Source organism: Bidens hawaiensis, unplaced genomic scaffold, assembly GCF_021521415.1.
Source record: "Bidens hawaiensis isolate Kalapana, Puna unplaced genomic scaffold, B.hawaiensis_p1.1 tig00061487_1, whole genome shotgun sequence".
Classification (NCBI taxonomy): Eukaryota; Viridiplantae; Streptophyta; class Magnoliopsida; order Asterales; family Asteraceae; genus Bidens; species Bidens hawaiensis.
This window is the reverse complement of record NW_027501065.1, coordinates 52,819-72,089: the sequence shown is the minus strand read 5'-3', so window position 1 is coordinate 72,089 and position 19,271 is coordinate 52,819. Positions and strand designations below refer to the sequence as shown.

The following is a 19,271-nucleotide window of genomic DNA, read 5'->3' as shown; positions in this document are numbered from 1 at the left end:
TGGTTCGTCAAAACGAAGAAACCAGCGGTCCCTACAATGTTTAAGAAGAGTTACAACATTAGAGGCTATGCTGAAGCGAGAAAGGGGATTATTTGCTGGATATACGATGAGCAGTTGAGGCTCTTTGTTATTAAGAGGTATGATGGTGTTCAGTACTTCAAAAGACTTTTAAGATCGTTTGAATAACACTGCCAGAATGTGAAGTGAAAGACTTAGCCAGATTGGGATTGATAAACCGAAGTGATGATAATATGGCTAGAGTTATTGGGAAGATTGTTTGGAAGGAAAGTATAAAAGAGAAGAAGTTTGAGCTGTTGAAACCACAAAAGGGAAAACTTATCGAAGACAAAGATCGTGGATTGAGAGCAGATGGTAAACCTTGGATGATTATGAAGTATAAGCCGATCCGTTGTTTGAAAGAAGTGCCGATGAAACAGATGCCCAAGGATGTGCTCAAAGATCTAAAGTGGTGGTATGTTGATTGTGAAACAGCTGAAGCAGTGATGGAAGACGAAGATGAACAAGAGCTGCTAAGAGTTTATAATCCGATGCATCTAGTGAACTTGTTGCAAGCTGATCTGCAGGTACTGAATGAGAAGAAAATCTTTTATATTCCTGCTTGGAAAGACGAAGCGAAGAAATATCAAAGGATTGTATCAGTTTGTGTACGCGAAGGAGTTCATGCTTGAAGATGAAGATGCAAGGTCGTTGAAGATTACAAGACACGTGCTTGAAGATAAAGAGATGAAGCTACTGCCAAGGGGGAGTTTGTTGGTACATGATGTCAGTAGTTCAGTGTCTAGTGTCTGTAATCGAGTCGTTTGGATTTGAGTTTGTATGTAAGCGAAGTTGCTAACAAGTTCGCTGATATGGGCGAACTTGTTAGACAAGCGAAGTTAGGGACAACTTCGCCTGAACATGCCAGGCGAAGTTGTCGTGATATATATGTCCTAGGTTACGGCTTAGAAGAAAATAACAATAGATAGATAATTCAACGAGTTCATTAGTCAGAGAACGAGTTAGAGAGAGTCTGTATTTGGTGATCTTTGTATCACGTGTTTACTGTTGCAATATAACGTGTTTGTGTTTATTGTACGTGTTTAATTGTTTTGTCTTCTACGCTCGTAACGTCTTACGTAGGGATTCCGCACCTACGTAGAACGCGATATCTCGTGTAGATCCGGCTGGGAACCTACACATACCCATCAATGAGTCGTACTCAATGGATAGACTAGCGCGTATTTATGTGAACAACATTGTTGCTTTACATGGAGTACCGCTGTCTATAATCTCTGATCGAGACAGTCGTTTTACATCTCACTTTTGGAAAAGCTTTCAACAAGCTCTTGGTACGAAGTTGAACCTGAGCACTGCCTATCATCCGCAAACCGATGGGCAAAGCGAAAGGACGATTCAAACGTTGGAAGACATGCTTTGAGCTTGTGTGATCGACTTAGGTGGAAGTTGGGACGACCACTTACCCCTAATGGAATTCTCGTACAATAATAGCTATCACACAAGTATTCAAGCCGCATTATTTGAGGCGTTATATGGTCGTAAATGTAGAACGCCCGTGTGTTGATTTGAAACCGGAGACAATCAGTTATCTGGACCCGAGATAGTCCAAGAAACCACCGATAAAATACTTCAAATCCGAGGAACGACTTAAGACGGCTCGTGATTGTCAAAAGAGTTACGCTGATGTCCGCCGTAAGCCGTTAGAATTTAATGTCGGTGACAAGTTTCTGTTGAAAGTCTCGCCTTGGAAAGGCGTTGTTCGCTTCGGTAAGAAATGAAAGTTAAGTCCTCGATTCATTGGACCTTTTGAGGTACTCAAACGAATCGGCAATGTTGCATACCGTTTGCGACTGCCTGAAGAAAATGCAAGGGATACATGATGTATTCCATGTTTCGAATCTGCGTAAGTGTTTAACCGATGAATCTTTGGCTATGACATTAAAAGACGTTGAAATAAACGAAAACTTAAAATTTGTTGAAAGACCAATACAAATTGAAGATTCGAAAACAAAGAAGTTAAAAAGAAAAACTTTGAAAATAGTGAAAGTAAAATGGGACTCGCGTAGAGGGCCTGAATATACCTGGGAACTCGAATCGAAAATGAAAAGAAAATACCCACACTTATTCGAGTAAAGAAATCTCGAGGAAGAGATTTGTTTCAAGGTGGGGAGGATGTAACAACGTGAAAATTTCGAGTTCAAAAGTATCAACTTTCCAAAGTCTAGGGACTAAAATTGCCAAAATCCAAACTTGAGGGTTAAAAATGAAAATTCTGTTTTCCTGACCCATCGCGCTACGCGATGAGTCAGAAGAGACACCCATCGCGTACCGCGATGGGGTGTCTGACAATGTGTGACACGTGTGCCACATGGCACACGGTGGCACTATGTGCTGCCACGTGTCACCACGTGGCAACACTGTCGCCACGTGGAGCGGCGCCTGCCACGTGGAGCGGCGCCTGCCACGTGTCAACACGTGGCAGGTCTACGTTATGACTCATCTGACCTATATCGCGGTACGCGATAGGTCAGCCCAGGACCCATCGAGTACCGCGATGGGAACCAAAATTTTGCCTATAAATAGCGACCATGGGCATCTCATTTCTGCACACCACATCTGCCCTCTCACTTCTCTCTAGCCTCTCTCTAGAACCTATAAACAATTTGCCTCGATAAGTGTGCCACGATCCCTCGTTTGTGTATAACGTTTCCTCGAAGTTGTGCCACCCTCCACCCTCACTCAATCAAGAAAGGTGTTGTTATAATGGTAAAGAGTCCCGAAAGACGTGTCGACGAGTGTTGAAGTTGGCATATCAAAGTTGAACGAGAAAAGTAAAGCGGCGTCGGAGTGCTGCTCGATTCCCTAGGGTTTCAATACGCCAACGAGGTTAGGCGTAATAACGAATTCAATATAATTTAATATTATATTCAAGGCTTTGGCCTTAAGTCAAGGTTATACTCGATACTTCGATAAAAGAAAAAAAATAAAACATAACAAAGAAACGAATGAAAGTTTGATTATTGAATATTGTGATACATATATATGTGTGTAAGTATATATGATTATATTCTTTGTTATGAAAATATTATTTAATGAATAAAGAGTATTCTTAAATAATAAAAGAAAAGATTACGTTTCTTGGAGAAGAAGAAACGTCGGATTTTTATATAAACTAAAGGTTTATAATTTACTTTTAAACTAAAGGTTTTCAAGTAAATAAGAATTGAACTAAAGGTTCAATCGAGGATTGAGATATAAGACTAAAGGTCTTAGGCTGGATCGTGTATCCGACTAACAAATATTTATACTCGTACTATAGGTGCGAGATAAAGAAAGGGAAAGACCCTTGGACGGTGAGTGAATCCGATCCTAAAGAGACACGGTGAATACGCCCCCAAACTTTTAAACTTGTTTTCAAATGAGTCAAACCTGTTATGTGAAATTGTTTACTAGGAACTATGTGTTCCTAAAACCGTTATAACTATGGGTATAAACCTAGCCCTCAGGCTGTGGTATACGTATGTCTGGATCCTTACATAGGTGGTACTATGCGATGTATGGGCATGATCGCACCACCCTTGGTCGTAGGACGCTCTCCTACAGGGAGTACGACCTTGTGTGTATATTTACGGGTACTTAACTAAGTCGAACGCTGCGGTGTTTGCTGAGGTGACCTAGAGTAGAGGCTCAAGTTTATAATGTGTTATTTGACTTTGTTATTCCTAAGCCACGTTGGGCCAAGGCAGGCGTAGTCTCGAGGAGTAATAAAGTAAAAGAAGTTATTGTGTTCACCAGCATTCGTTGCTGACGTATTTTCTTACATTTTGCAGGTGAACAAGTTTAGCACTTGGAATGACGAAATACTTATATATCCGATGGCTCGGATTTGTAATAATTTAATATGGTGGTTTGTAAACATAAACAAGTAATCTTTTGTTAACTTAAACGGTTATTTTATAATCCCGTCTATATATATATATATAAGTTACATTTTCGATCCTTAAAAGTTTTATAAGTCTTCCGCAAATTAACGTAACTCTGATTTATTTACAATATTGGTACCAACTGTTGGGTCACGCTCCTAGGCCTAAGATGGGGTGTGACACCAAACAACCTGGTAATGACATTGAAAGTATTTTCAACCTCTTATTGATGACATGAAAACACTATGGAGTGAAGGTGTGGATGTTTATGATGCTTATAAACGAGAGAACTTTAACTTGAAAGCCATTATCTTTTGCACAATTAATGATTTTCTAGCGTACAGCAATCTCTCAGTGTATACTGTTGGGGATTTCTGAAATTGTATATCCTAGGAAAATCTGAGAGTCATGAAACACTTTTAGATCAAAACTATTTGTTGGTTCTCAAATGTTTTGATCGGATAAAACTCAGATTGAGTGCAAGAATCAGTATGAAGAATGAGAGAGTTTATTGAACCAGAAGAATTATCATATGATCAAAAGCAGTTTAATTAGGGTTGGGGAGTTCTAACTGCCTTTGCAGTTATCTTGATTTTGAATTTAAAATATCAAAATACGCTCCTAGATTCTGTGACAATTGGAACGTTGATCAAATTAGTTCAAACGTTAATATTAAGTTAATGACAAGTTTATAATTAAGTGGAAGTTACTAAAGGTCGTAAGGGTGAAGATGGACTTTTGTTGATTGTTACGTATTTGATTTTAGAAATTATACCATACAATCAAGCACCTTTTCCCCATTTAAGCGTCTTTAATATTAATATAGTTTGGTGTTGTTATATCTGCTTACACTATTTTGGTAACTTTAGTAGGTTAGAATGGTAATTTTATTACAAAATATATGGTGTGGTTATCACATTTACATGGTGCTACTTTGGTCCAAGTTTGGAAGGTTTTTGTATTATAACAAATTTAATGTTCTATCATTTTGGTGTTGGCGCTGGTGCTGTTACGCGTGTCAGAAACTTATGTTCGTAAATGGAAGCAAATATGGTGTTGTTATATACTATCATGCATTTTGTTTTTGTAGACGTCCGATAGTTGCACTAGTTAATGGATGTAAATACCCTCGCCCATAAAGCTCTCACTCATGCACGTGTCGCATACTAAATGTTAAAAAGATTTATCAGCAGATTACGCCTTAGTACAAATATTACATGGATATTGTAAGTAAATATCTTTTACAAGTACATTTAAAACACAAGATTTTAGGATTATCAGAAATAAAAATATCTTATGTAAGATGTCATCCATTCATGACTTCATGCAAGTTTCTTATATAAAGACTCAAATTTTCATAGGAATTTCATCATTATTCTATCATTCTAGATACCAAAAATTAATGTGTGATTGTGTTTAAATCAGAATAAAAAGAATGCTAAGAACTGCGAACTCCGCATAATGGACTTCTACATTTTGCATTAAGTGCTATACATAATGCGGTTACGTAAACTGCGAACTCATTGAACCATTAATGTATTAGGTACACGTGAATACGTGATTTATGCGGTTCTTATGGTTCTTAATATAAATTAATTTTCAAAGGAACGCATCCATATATATATATATGATTAATTTCATGCTGGAAGTGATTTTAAAGTGAAAGGTACGAGAAATGTAAAAAGAGATCTCGACCACTATAACACTTTAATTAATGGTCAAAATTAACAATGGCATATTTGTAACTAGGTTAGTTACCCGTGTAGTACACGGGTTCGAATAAGTATTTTTTTTTAAATAATAACATAATGTGAAATAAAAAAATATACGTCATATATATAAAGATATGATATATGGTAAAAAAATTACACATTACGCAATTTGGAAATAAAAAGTTGTGGAAAATCCATAAATCATAAATTATTTCTTTGTTATTTTCTAGATCAAAACTTAGCTGTAATTAATGACAACTTTTTTAAACCAACTCGTGGACCAAAACTCATTCTAATCTTAAACTATTTGACATGAACAATGTTTGATACTTTAATTGGTTAAAGAAGCCCACCCGTTTTATATTGATTACTTATAAAAATCTAATATTAATAATTAATACAATATATTTTATATTAAACAAATTAATGTATTTATGATGGTATTAATTCTTTTAAAGTAAGATTAAATTATTAAAAATTGAAAACGAAATATTAAAAAGAGAAATGTATTTAATATGAGAGGGAATAGAAAAAATTTTGTAAGAATCAACATAGTTATGACACGTGACATTTAGAAAACTTTATTTATTAAATAGTATAGATTAAATGAAATATTTAATGTATGACTTAATTAGCTAAGGGTAGTATTGGAATTACCTCTTCTTATTATTGGTATCTTTCTTCATTATTAAATGGTTCAATATGGTTTTAAATGCTGGTTATTATTATTAATTTTGTTGTGATTATAAAATCATGTGATAAAAACAAAGTAGTGTTACATGGTTAGTTTTTTATTTTTTATAATTTTTAGTCTTATTTAAGTTTAGATCATAAAGATACGTATGCAATTTGTATTATTTTCCTATAGTTTATTATGCTTTTTACACTTTTTTTATTTTGTTTTTACTTTATCATATAACATGTAGGTGTTTTATGACTAAGTTGTATGATTGATCTTTTTTCACATATCTACTTATACTATTAAAGCAAAACATATTTTTCACATGTCCTTTAACTAGGTTATCCGTATAGGATGTCAAGTATGCAATTTGTATTAATAAATTATCCAACTAATAAACAATTTAATTTTTAACATTAACTCATAAGTTGAAGAAGGTTTCAATATAAATGGTTATAATCACCATTAATTGAGTAATAAAGTAAATTAATTTTCTTCATTGCTATTTTTAAAAACTTTGAGACTTTGTTATTTTATTTTATTTTGGATTTTGGGAAATTATTTATGAACATCTGGACCGGAAGTATGGATTAAATTGGTGGTTTAATTCATGATGTTTAGACTTTATTGTTGCTTTATTAAACATTTTAATAAATATTATAATTTTTATATTTATATTTGTAGTATTCTTTATGTTGTGTACTTATACGTTTTATAATTTCAATAAAAATAGTTTTTATAATACGCAACTTATATTACAATATTTACATGTTTACGCTTCATAGTTTATATCATATGACTTCAGTATATGATGAAGTTTTAATTAATATGTGTTTTTTATTTCATGGTATAAGTTAGAAATATGTGGTATGAGTTTAAAATATGTTGGATTTTTTAATTAAAACAACAATGTGATGATACCTTATATTAATAATGTTAGATTATCTGACGTACGCTTACAATTCACTAAAATGTATAGCTAGCGCGCGCGCGCACACACACACACACATATATATATAGCGTAAGGATCCTAAGAGAACCGCTTGAAAATTGAGAACTTTAAGAACCATTTTGAACCACTAAAAAACCTTTAAAAAAATCATAAAACAAAAAAAAAACAAAAAATTTAAAAAAGTAAAAAAACCAAAATTCTTATATTTTCTTCCGGTTCATAAAAAAACACTTCGTATTATACGCATGTGTATAATTTCATTTAATCTCTAATTATGTAATGTACACATATGCACATTATCATTTACCTTAAATTGTACATATGTGTATGAAAAACATGTATAAAATTAAAAAAAAAGTATTATACATATGTGTATAGTTTTGTTAAACCGATATTTTTTTTCAACTTTTTTTATTTTATTTTATAAACTGGGATGAAAAATAAATTTTTGGTTTTTTTACTTTTTTTTTATTTTGAGTTTTTTTTTGTTTTATACTTTTTTTTTATTTTTGTTAATAAGAGGGTTTTTTGTGGTCTAAAATGGTTCTCAAAGTTCTCAATTTCAAAATAGTTCTCACATGATCCTAATCATATATATATATATATATATATATATATATATATATATATATATGAAGTTTAATATATTTTCGCCCGCGTGTAACACATGATCTAACCTAGTGATGTATTATGCTGTGAATCATGTTATCGTATACACATGGTGAAACTTATGTGCAAGAACCATATTTAAATAATTTTTTATCAATTGTTTGTTTATATTTTTTTTGTTTAGATTGTATGTTTTTTGTTTAGGTTACACACGTCAAAAAGTTGTGTTCGTAAATGGAAGCATATATAGAGTTGTATACTATTTTGCGTGTACTGCTATAGACTACGTTAGTTAATGGACAGAAATTCCCTCGCTGATAAAGCTCTCGCGCATTAAGGCAACACAATCTCAACGTAAATATGATTTATCGGCATATTACACCTTATTACAAATATTACATGGCTATTAACTAAGGCGCTTACATAAACTGAGAACACAGTGAACCATTAATGTATTAGGTACACTTGAATACGTGATTTATGCGGTTCTTATAGTTCTCAATATAAATTAATTTTCAAAGGAACACGTGTGTATATATATATTATACATATATATGGAAGGATTATCCTAAAAATAAATAGTTTCTTAGGAAGACTGGGAATAAATCATAGTCATTGGATCATGTTAATCAATGGTTGAGATTTAAAATTACCAATAACCGACATAGTTTTCTAGAATTATTTTTTCACCATAATTTGTAATGTCAAATGCCAAAAATTTGTTGGTTTTTATCATTCTTAGGAAGCTCTTTATTCTTATTTAAACTATTATATATATATATATATATATATATATATATATATGATTAAGTTCTGCATGAATTTTAATGCAAAACATAAGAGAAATGTAACGAGAGATCTCAACCATTATAACACTTTAATTAATGGTCAAAATTAACCATGACATATTTGGTAATTAAATGGAACATTTAATGTATGACTTAATTAGTTAAGGGTAGTATAGAAATTACCTTTTCTTATTATTGATATCTTTTCTCATAATTAAATGGGTCAATATGGTTGTAATGTAAATGTTTATTATTATTATTATTATTATTTTTGTTTTTATTATAAAATTATGCGATAAAAGAAAACTAGTGTTACATGGTTAGTTTTTTAATTTTTTTTATAATTTTTATTCAGAAAAGGGTGGCGGCGCAACTTGTTGCCCGTCTACCTGCTATGTTAATGTAATATCTATGTTTCTATATAATGAAAGAAGTAAATCTAATTAAATTTTTTTTTATTCTTGTTTAAGTTTAAATCATAAAAATTCATATGCAATTTGTATTGTTTTTCCTATAGTTTATTATGCTTTTCACGCTTTTTTTATTTTGTTTTTATTTTATCATATAGCGTGTGGGTATTTTATGATTAAGTTGTACGATTGATCTTTTTTCACATATGATGTGTTATGTTGTTAATTATGTTATCGCATACACATGGTGAAACTTATGTGTAAGAACTATATTTAAATTCAATTTGTTTATATTTTTTTTTGTTTAGTTTATATGTGTTTGTTTAGATTATAGACGTCAAAAAGTTGTGTTCGTAAATGGAAGCATATATGGTGTTGTATAATATTTCGCGTTGTACTGTTGTAGACGTTCGAAAGTTACGTCAGTTAATGGACGGAAATTCCCTCGCTAATAAGACTCTCACGCGTTAACGCAACACATTCTCAACGTTAAAATGATTTATCATCAGATTACACCTTATTACAAATATTACATGAATATTAAATGTATATATCTTTTACAAGTGCATTTAATGCACAAGATAATTTAAGGATTCTGAAAAAGTAAAAATATCTTGTATCCGATATCATCCATTCATGACTTCATGTAACTTTCTTATATAAAGACGCAAATTGTCCTAAGAATTTTATCATTTTTCTATCATTCTAGATACCAAACAAATCCCAATCTCTCTTTGATATGCATACCTCATGGAGACCAAGATACAAGGTACACAACCTTTTTTTTTTCACGTTCTTACAATCCATCTTTCTCATTGTTGTAATGTATATTTATACCAACTAATGTTTGTATCTTAATAATCAAAATCCATCACAATTTTAGCATCACATCAATTGTTTTAGCAAACACAAATTTGATTTTAGCGTTTTAGCCATTTAGGGTTCGAACAATATTGAAAATTGTTCGGAAATTGAAAATCAACGGACAGGATTAAACCTTTATATATTATTATTATTATTATTATTATTACATTTTTGTCTGCTGGCCACCTTTAATCCTCGTGGTCACATCAACCAATTAAACACCGCCACCTGTCCTCGTTCTTCTAAATGCTCCCACAACGCCACCGCACAATTGACAATACCCATCATTTTTCTTGACGATAATAATAATAATAATAATAATAATAATAATAATAATATAATAATAATAATATGAAATTTAATAAATTGATTCATCGAATACCCAAAAACCCTAGAAATAATTTGTGGGTTTTGTGCAATTTCACCAAAATTGACTGTAATTTTGTGGGTTTTTAATTGTGATGATTACAGGGTAATCCCCCATGGTTTAAGCAAGTTTGGAGGCCGGTTAATCGATTGCCCAACATGGTATGAATAATATTAACCCTAACCCTTGTTTTAATTTGGTTTAATTTGTGCAATTGGAGTCCAATTTTGTGTTAATTTGATGTTAATTTTAGTTGATCTATGTTATTATGATGTCATTTGTTTGAATTTAATTAAACCCATATCAAGATTAACCTATAAAAACTCAAATTATTTAGTTTAATTAATATTTCAGATTTTTTGGTACATTTATGTAATGATATATAGATTGATAACAAAAGTTTTAAAATTTGTTATGTGTTAGGACTCTCTGAATTTATCCACAGAGGGTAGTTCGTGGTCGGATGACGAGCCCGAGGTTAACCGAAAGGGAACCGGGGTTTTCATTCCAAATTTGGAAATTTTTGAGACGGATAGTAATGATGGGGAATCTGAAGAACCCGTCTCGATAGATATCCTTCCAAACGATATTCACGAAAGAATATTATCGTTCCTTCCGTTATTCGCAGCGTTTAGAGCATCTTGCGTGTGTCAAAAATGGAAACAAATCGTTCATTCGCAGAGATTTACTTTAAAAGATGCGAATCTTTTGTCGGATAAAACATGGTACTTCATGTTCACGAGCTCGGTAGAGCCCGTGGGGTATCTTTATGACTCGGGTCTGAGGAAATGGTACAACTTTGAGCTCCCGTTTATGGTCCACCACACGTGGAACATTGCTTCGTCTTGCGGTCTTGTATCGTTCATGGACGAAGAAAGAACTAAGTCAATCTATGTTTGTAATCCCATTACTCGGGAATATCATATTCTTAGCACCCCACCGAGCTCGGGTTTCCCGGTTTATAGCGCATTGGCGTTATCCGTTCACCCGTCAAAGTCGAAGTACACCATCTCTGTCGTCAGGTCAATGCAAGATTCCGATGATTTCGTGTTATGGAAAGTTTCAATCCACGTTTATGATTCGAAGGAAAAGACGTGGCTGTCCTCGGTAACAGGGGCTATGCAAGGGTGGAGGCCCGGGGACGTAAGTGTAATTTGTGACAACATTTTGTACATTTTGGTCTTTTACACAAGACAGATTGATATTCATAACCCTGTTCAAAACCTTCATGGGTTGGTAGCTTACAATCTTGATAATACTGAAGTGTCGATTGGTATGTTGAGGGATGAATCGGTAATTTTAGCACCGTGTGCTCTTACGTGCGGGAGGTTAATGAATGTTCAAGGAAAGCTCGTGCTTGTTGGGGGTATCGGGAGGCTGAGCCGACCAGGGGTAATTAAGGGAATTGGGATATGGGTTCTTGACGGGAGTGAGTGGACGGAAATTACCAGAATGCCCCACAAGTTTGTTCAAGGTTTTGGTGAATTGGATGATGTTTTTGCTAGTAGTGGTGGTGGCGATTTGATATACATACAGAGTTATGGAGGGACGGCTTTGCTTATATATGATATGGAAACGCGACAATGGTTTTGGTCGCAAAAGTGTTCGATGCATAAGAAGTTTCCGCTTGAAATCTTTTCGGGGTTTTGCTTCGAACCTCGGCTGCAGTTCATGTAACATTTGAGGTGGTCTGGTTTTATGTTGTTTTTGTTTTGTTATCTGAAATCTTGAATTTTGTATCTGTCTTTATACATGTACTTATGTTTCATTTTGTGGGGAAACATGTGTTGTTGGTTTTTGTGCAATCAAACATTTGAAGCATTTGCGGTCTTGTTTTTCCTATGACTCATCTGTTTTGGTGGAGACCATGACTGATTGGACTAGGAATCATGTCAATGGCATATCTAAAGTTTATTTATTTTAAAGTGATTTATATAGAAAATGTTGATCTTGGTACCCTCAACCCGGTACGAACAGGACACAAGTTTTGACGGGTTGATACGAACAAACCTCATTTAATACGGAATTTATTATATTATATTTTTTCGTATAGATATAATACTCCAAAATTGACAAGCACAAATATAAATTTACGTAAAAGGAGTATTTTCTTGAATGCATGTAAAACAAGTACGCTGTTGATGCTTGTTTTTCTTTTATGATTTGATTTTCGGTACAAAATATTTGATTGATTTAATTTATAACTTAAAAATATTTTAAAAAATAAGTATGACCCAATTAGGTCAAAGTGTGAACTTGCTAGTTCGATCCCAAATGACCCGTTTAGCTAATGTGCTTACGGGTTTGATCTCAACCTGTCTAGACAAAAGTAAATGCCACGACTCCCACGAGTATAAAAACCGAAACCCGTGAACTGTGAACATTAGAAATACTAACCAAAGGAATATAACTTACCTAACTATATTCAAAACACAGATGTATCATTCATCATTCATATATTTATATCAAAAAATGCACCATAAATGTCAAGAAAAACAATCTTTTATAAAAGGTAAAATAAAGTAAGAAAAAGACTGATTATACCAAACTTCCTTTTCCTAACGGACAAATACATGGAAAGGACCCCACAATCCCTCAAAACTTCCATAATTTTAACACCATGGGCCTCCAGTCATGAACACCATGGGTCCCACACATATGATTCAATCACATCCCTGCACACACACACACACTGAGTTGAACAACAAGAAACTAAAGATATAAAAAAACACAGACACACAGAAGCAAAAAGAACCCACCTTCCCAGATGACATGATATACTCAACTTTTATAATATAAAAAAAACAAAAACTAAATACCAAAATATGGTATTCTAGTGAGAGAAAAGTTGGTGGTGGGGTGAGAGAGAAAGTTAAAAAAAAAGTTTTTTAGATGAAAAAGTGTGATGAAGAGGAGCCACCACCAATACCCCAAAAGCAGCAGAATTTGGGGCAAAAGTTGAAGAAAATAGTTGGTAAAAAAGGAGGACAAGTCACACCTGTTTTGCCCTTCCCAGTGCATGTTAGCAACAGTGGTGGTGCGCAAGATAGCAACGGTGGTGGTGTGCAAGATAGCAGCAAGGATTTGGAAAACAACCACCACCCTTTAAAGGTTTCTGCTAGAAAGCTTGGTGCTACTGTTTGGGAGATTTATAACTACAGCTTACCTGTTGCTAAAATGCACCATGGTGGTGGAAGCAGGAGGAACCACCATCATCATCACCACAGGCATCATCTTCTTGAAGACAAACCTGATCCTTATCCTGAACTGGTAAGTTGTTAAGTTTTCTTGATTTTGTGAGTCTGGATCTGATACACATATTGATTGTTATTTTTACTTTTTTTTTTTCTAGTGGAATTTGTTGATTAATGATTATGATGGGTGGGTGTATGGTGGGGGTCTGTTTTTATGCTAGTTCAAGTGTTTTTTCATGATAAAGTTGCAAACTTTAATTTGGTTTATGTGTTCTTGAATCTTGACCAGTGGCTCACCCCTGTTACCAAAGCACTATCATGATAAAGTTTTAAGCTTTAGTTTGATTTATGTGAATCTTGGTTTATAATGAATGTAGGGGAGTGTTAGTAGTTTAAAAAGACATGCTGCAGCATTACTTATATGCAACAATAAGTGTCTTTCATGAAAAAGTTGTAAAATTTAATTTGGTATGTGTTCTTGAATCTTAATCAATGGTTCATCCCTGTTACAAACCATCACCATGATAAAGTTGTAAACTTTTTGTTGATTTATGTGTTCTTGAATCTAGTAGTTTAAAAAGACATGTTGCAGCATTACTTATGCAGCATTTTTCATGATAAAGTTGTAAACTTTAATTTGGGTTTGTGTTCTTGAATCTTGATCACTGGTTCATCCCTGTTACAAACCATCATCATTATAAAGTTTTAAACTTTTTGTTGGTTTATGTGTTCTTGAATCTTGACCAATGATTCACCCCTGTTACAAACCACCATCATGATAAAGTTGTAAGCTTTAATTTGATATCTGTGAATCTTGGTTTATGATGAATGTAGGGGAGTGTCGGTAGTTTAAAAAGACATGTTGCAGCATCACTTACGCAACATTAAGTGTCTTTCATGATAAAGTTGTAAAATTTAATTTGGTAATATGTGTTCTTGAATCTTGACCAATGATTCACCCCTGTTACCATCATGATAAAGTTGTGAGCTTTAATTTGATTTATGTGAATCTTGGTTTGTGATGAATGCAGGGGAGTGCTAGTAGTTTAAGAAGACATGTTGCAGCATCATTAATGCAACATCAGCAGGCAATTCAAAGAAACCATAACGCGATACGCGCAGTCTCACCCGCAAGTTATGGTAGTAGTTCCATGGAGGTACAAAATCATTTTTAATCTATATAAATTTGAAGTATATGTTTTGTTTAGAAAAATGGAGGATTTTAATATTTTGTCACAGGTAGCACCTTATAACCCTGCTGTTATACCTACAAGTTCTGTAGAGTTTAGGGGCGGAAATGGTGAGACAAGTTACAGTCTTAAAACATCAACCGAGCTGCTCAAAGTGTTGAACCGAATCTGGAGCCTCGAAGAGTTACACGCGGCTAACATAACCCTGGTTCGCGATTTGAAACGCGAACTAGACCTGGCCCGATCCAAGATCAAAGAGCTGGCCCGTGACCGTCACCAGATGGAGCACTTGATGAAGCAAATGACTGAAGATAAACAAGGTCACGCCAATGCTGCGGTTCAGTCTGTGAGAGACGAGCTTGAAGACGAGAGGAAGTTAAGAAAACGGTCCGAGACACTTCACCGGAAGCTGGCCCGGGAGCTTTACGAGACGAAAATGGCCCTCGTGAATGCTTTAAAAGACATGGAAAATGAGAGGCGGTCGAGGGTACTTTTGGAAGATCTATGTGACGAGTTTGCTTGGGGGATTAAAAACTATGAACACGAGTTGCATTCTTTGAAACATGTAAATCCCGATAAAGGTAATGGTTCGAACCATAAATTGGCCCGAGACGGAATGATTCTTCATATTTCCGAATCGTGGCTAGACGAACGAATGCAAATGAAACAGGAAACGACATTAACAAAGAAATCGGTAGTTGAGAAACTAAGCTCCGAAATCGAGGCTTTTCTTGAAGCGAAAAGAAAGGGTATGCAAAAGCTTGGCTCAGGGTCAGTGGTGGGACCCATAGCCAGAAGACGACATTCTCTCGAGTCAATCCCTATGAACTTGGCTACTAGTGCACCTCCTGATGATGGTGATGATGATGAAAATGTTTCTTCCAATGGCGGTGATTCACCTTGTTTCGAGCTAGATAAACCCGTCGCTCGCGCCAAGGACGATATGGTAAATTCAACAACCAAACCCGACAGCGGTAAGAAAAAAGTAGCACGTGACCCGTCTAGTTTGCAAGTGAAGTTTGAAGAACAAATGGCTCAAGCGATATTAGGCGAACAACAAACAGAAATAACAGAAGAAAATGTCGGTCTAAACTCGAAGTACTTGAACAGTTTACTAAAAAACCATCATCTACAACCGGGAAACGAATATGAAGAATCGGCTAATAAACACATGTGGAAAAGTCACCCGAGCCCGGTTCGAGGATGGACCACAAAGCTACCAACTGAAGATCTCGAGATTTCTGAGTCATCAACCAAAGTCAAACCCGAGTCAAAGGAGCAAACTAGCCTAAAGTCAAAGCTACTCGAAGCAAGAACACGAGGTCATAGAGTGGGCACGCGTGTAAAAATGTAACAAGGTCTCGTCTCTTGTTCTTAGCTTCACATTTTATGTTTTCAGCGTGCATAATCTACATATTATTATTGTACCATGTCGTTCGAGTTTTATAATGTACATCTCTTGTATCGGTTGTCTTACACGTGCTTTTAAATTATCAAAATATGCAAAATGTTCCTTACAAGAATTGTGAAAATCATCAAATAGGTCAAGCCATTTTGAAAACGTAAGAAGCTTCGCCTTTTCTAGGATTAGCTTTGGTTATTGATAATGTTCGTTCATCTAAATCAATCACAGCCGTATATAGTGTGTAAAGAGTTGGACCTGAATATTTGCAATGAAGATACCATTAACATTGGATCATAATATTATATCATGTGACATTTATAGATGCTTTGTCTAATGTACCTTGCATAAATATAGGATACTTATGATCACTTGTGTCTCCAAGGAGTGAAAGAAGGTCATGCTTTGACTTTTTGGGCAGCAAAGCTGCCTTGTTCTGTCTGCTTATCGAGTTTTCATCATGTACCTGTAAATTGCATGAAATGATATAATCTTGTAAAATTTAATATTACTATAACCATAATAACTGTTAATATGTTACCTGGTCAACTTGAAGATGAAGATACATATTGGCATGGAAGAAAGGGGTTGACCCAACTTCACGAACCGAAAGTCGTTGACTTGATGCAGTCTCCACATTCAAGATCTTACGTACGTTTACATCGATTAGGTTATAGCTATGCCCGACTGAAACTGGTGACGAATGAATCCTCTAAATAAATAGCCAGCAAAAAAGTCAACACGTCAGAAAAAGTCAAACCTTCTACTGAATCACCTAAATTTAATGAAAAAAAAGTAATCTGAATCTTACGCTAATCGCATCCTCGAGACTTGTCGCTTCTAGAAGGTCTCTAGAAATGAAGTTTCGCCCGATCCCACCCGCCACTATCTCTGACTCGGCTGGTGGTACTGCGTTCAGTGTAAATGCCTGCATGATTTGTAGTTGTTATTATTTGAATTATCATTTATTATTAATCGGCATCGTAATAATATTATTACCAGACCATGGTTATTAAAACCAAATGCACAGCTAGGAAGCTCGCCCGCATAGGTGTAAGCGGTGTAACATAGACCATTAGACATGGTTGCTTTAATAAGATACCTGCAATATCAGTGATGTATATGATAATCAAACAAAGACGAACAATTAAGCACAAAAACAGGGGATTTGAACTTTAAAGTTAGAATTTAGAGCTTACGTATGGCCAACAAGAGCGACATTAGCATCCTCATTATGAACTGCAACAGCCATTGTATCACTAACAACAAGAATATCCGAGCAATCATCTATTGTTTCTTCATCTTCAACCTTTTTCGGCTTTGGAATGAACGGTAGAATCTCTTTCCGAAAGTTCAAAATCATGATCTGTCACAGTAGCATCAGTGTGAGTTGGGGAAACGGAAACGATTAAAACTAGGGGTGCAAACGAGCCAAGCTGCTCGCGAGCTACTCGAGATCGGATCGATTAAAAACTTCCCTATTGAGCCCGATCAGACACCGAGCCTCAAATAAGGCTTGTGTTAGGAACAAAGCGGCGTTTCGGAAACAACACACAAATGAGAACACACGATTATCACGCAATATACAGAAATAGTAAACAATAAGCACAATACATGATTTTATATAGTTCAGTCCCAGTGGGGAACCTACATCCACGTGCTATACCTGGCCCCTTTTATTTTCTTCCAATCAACCACAAGCTAGTATTGTAAAAATCGTTAGTCGCTAGTCAGGCTGTGGGGTGGGGACTAGTGATTAATCAGGATCAATCGGATCGAGTTTTAATGTATAATTTTCAGTTTTATATATACACGCACACTTTTTTATATGTAATTTTCAGTTTTATATATACATAAACAAATTTTGGCTAGAAATTGGCTTAAATCTCACTGGGAACCGCTGATTTTGGCCAGAATTTCTCTGGAAACCGATGCTTTTGGCCAGAACCTCGTTGGAAAAAGCTGACTAAGTCCGATTAATCCTGATTTTGGCTGGATTTGGCCATTGACCGATTAATGCCGATTAACCCAAAACTAACTTGTGGGGTGAGGACTAGCGATTAATCGGGGATTAATCGACGCCTAGATGGGATGTTTACAACACTGCCACAAGCCCAAAGGCTTCACCAATTCCTAACAGCTAGTTTAGTTATCAAGCCCGAGCTCAAGCCTTGTATGGGAAGATCGTTTAGTCTCGTCAAACTTTAATGAGACTAGCATACTTTTAAGTTTTAACACTTTTGAAGTTCTATGTATTAATTTCACAACTCCGCTCGGTTCGGCTGGTTTAAGACTTTAAGATAATGCACACGTGCTCAAGCCGAGCTTAAATATACATACAAAAAAATTTAAATATGCACTTTTATTTAACCCATATAAAGCAAAAATATAGTGTTTACAAAGGCAAACGGGCAGTAAGCTGCGCCACAAGCCCTTTTTGAATTGCATTATCTTAATTAATAAAAAATAAACGAGTAGTTAATGATCACAAACTAACTGCTTACATGGAGAAACGGGACCCCGGATCCATCGGCTATTCCCCGCATTTCGTTCCAGTAACTTGGGAATTTGGTGGAGTTGTTGTTTGAGAGAGATTGAAGGAGTGAGTGTGCATGTGTGGTTTGAGCAAAAGGAAGAAGTTGGTTATTGAAAATGGAGTCTGTGGATAGTCTGCTTGTTATGAGTTTAGAGAAATGGTTGCCAATGGATAACCCGAATTGGTATGGGTCTTCACAGGGTCCGACTTCATATATCTCCAACTTGTTTGCAGCTTCCATGAGGGAGTATCAAGTATGAACTCTTGTGTTTGACTCTTGTTTTCAGTTAACCTTATCTTTCACATATTAGAGTGAACTATTGAAAGGGATTTTCTAACATAAGATAAGAAACATTAATTATGAAAATATTTTTATTAAAACACTAAACTTTTATATTAATTAAATTTATCTTTTATTAACTACCATATTTAACTTTATATTTTCTTCTTCTAAATCTTACCTCCATTGATAACTACTTAATAAAATTTTCTAATTTCCTATAAAATTATTATTTCATCTCCCATCATTTTTATATTCATTTATATGTGAAGAATATTCAAATATGAAAGTCACTTTTAAAATTTCTATAACGTCTTCAAGTGTTGAACCTCCCAATTGTATTAGTT

General features: G+C 34.7%; 3 protein-coding genes across 3 annotated transcripts; 2 read left to right on the top strand and 1 right to left on the bottom strand.

Annotated features, from left to right (window-relative positions):
* The first annotated feature begins 10,307 nt into the window (after window positions 1-10,307).
* On the top strand, window positions 10,308-12,123 carry LOC143603376 (F-box/kelch-repeat protein At3g61590-like). The gene is made up of 2 exons (XM_077080184.1): window positions 10,308-10,483; window positions 10,746-12,123. The coding sequence occupies exons 1-2, from the start codon at window positions 10,481-10,483 to the stop codon at window positions 11,997-11,999; spliced, it is 1,257 nt and encodes a 418-aa protein (XP_076936299.1). The 5' UTR covers window positions 10,308-10,480; the 3' UTR covers window positions 12,000-12,123.
* Window positions 12,124-13,184: 1,061 nt separating this feature from the next.
* LOC143603374 (uncharacterized protein At5g41620-like) lies at window positions 13,185-16,183 on the top strand. Its single transcript, XM_077080181.1, has 3 exons — window positions 13,185-13,592; window positions 14,548-14,673; window positions 14,756-16,183. The coding sequence occupies exons 1-3, from the start codon at window positions 13,215-13,217 to the stop codon at window positions 16,058-16,060; spliced, it is 1,809 nt and encodes a 602-aa protein (XP_076936296.1). The 5' UTR covers window positions 13,185-13,214; the 3' UTR covers window positions 16,061-16,183.
* LOC143603375 (uncharacterized) lies at window positions 16,128-18,967 on the bottom strand. Its single transcript, XM_077080182.1, has 7 exons — window positions 18,613-18,967; window positions 17,308-17,474; window positions 17,108-17,210; window positions 16,920-17,036; window positions 16,650-16,820; window positions 16,451-16,574; window positions 16,128-16,366 (listed from the first exon to the last, which is right to left on the bottom strand). The coding sequence occupies exons 1-7, from the start codon at window positions 18,883-18,885 to the stop codon at window positions 16,251-16,253; spliced, it is 1,071 nt and encodes a 356-aa protein (XP_076936297.1). The 5' UTR covers window positions 18,886-18,967; the 3' UTR covers window positions 16,128-16,250.
* Between the last annotated feature and the right edge of the window lie 304 nt (window positions 18,968-19,271).

Excerpts from the sequence above, each read along its gene's own strand:
- LOC143603374 (XM_077080181.1), top strand. The coding sequence starts at position 13,215 with ATGAAAAAGTGTGATGAAGAGGAGCCACCACCAATACCCCAAAAGCAG. Across the intron at positions 13,593-14,547 it reads CTGATCCTTATCCTGAACTG|GGGAGTGCTAGTAGTTTAAG; the intron begins GTAAGTTGTTAA and ends TGATGAATGCAG. Across the intron at positions 14,674-14,755 it reads ATGGTAGTAGTTCCATGGAG|GTAGCACCTTATAACCCTGC; the intron begins GTACAAAATCAT and ends ATTTTGTCACAG.
- LOC143603375 (XM_077080182.1), bottom strand. The coding sequence starts at position 18,885 with ATGGAAGCTGCAAACAAGTTGGAGATATATGAAGTCGGACCCTGTGAA. Across the intron at positions 17,037-17,107 it reads GTTTTAATAACCATGGTCTG|GCATTTACACTGAACGCAGT; the intron begins GTAATAATATTA and ends CAAATCATGCAG. Across the intron at positions 16,367-16,450 it reads GTATCCTATATTTATGCAAG|GTCCAACTCTTTACACACTA; the intron begins GTACATTAGACA and ends GCAAATATTCAG.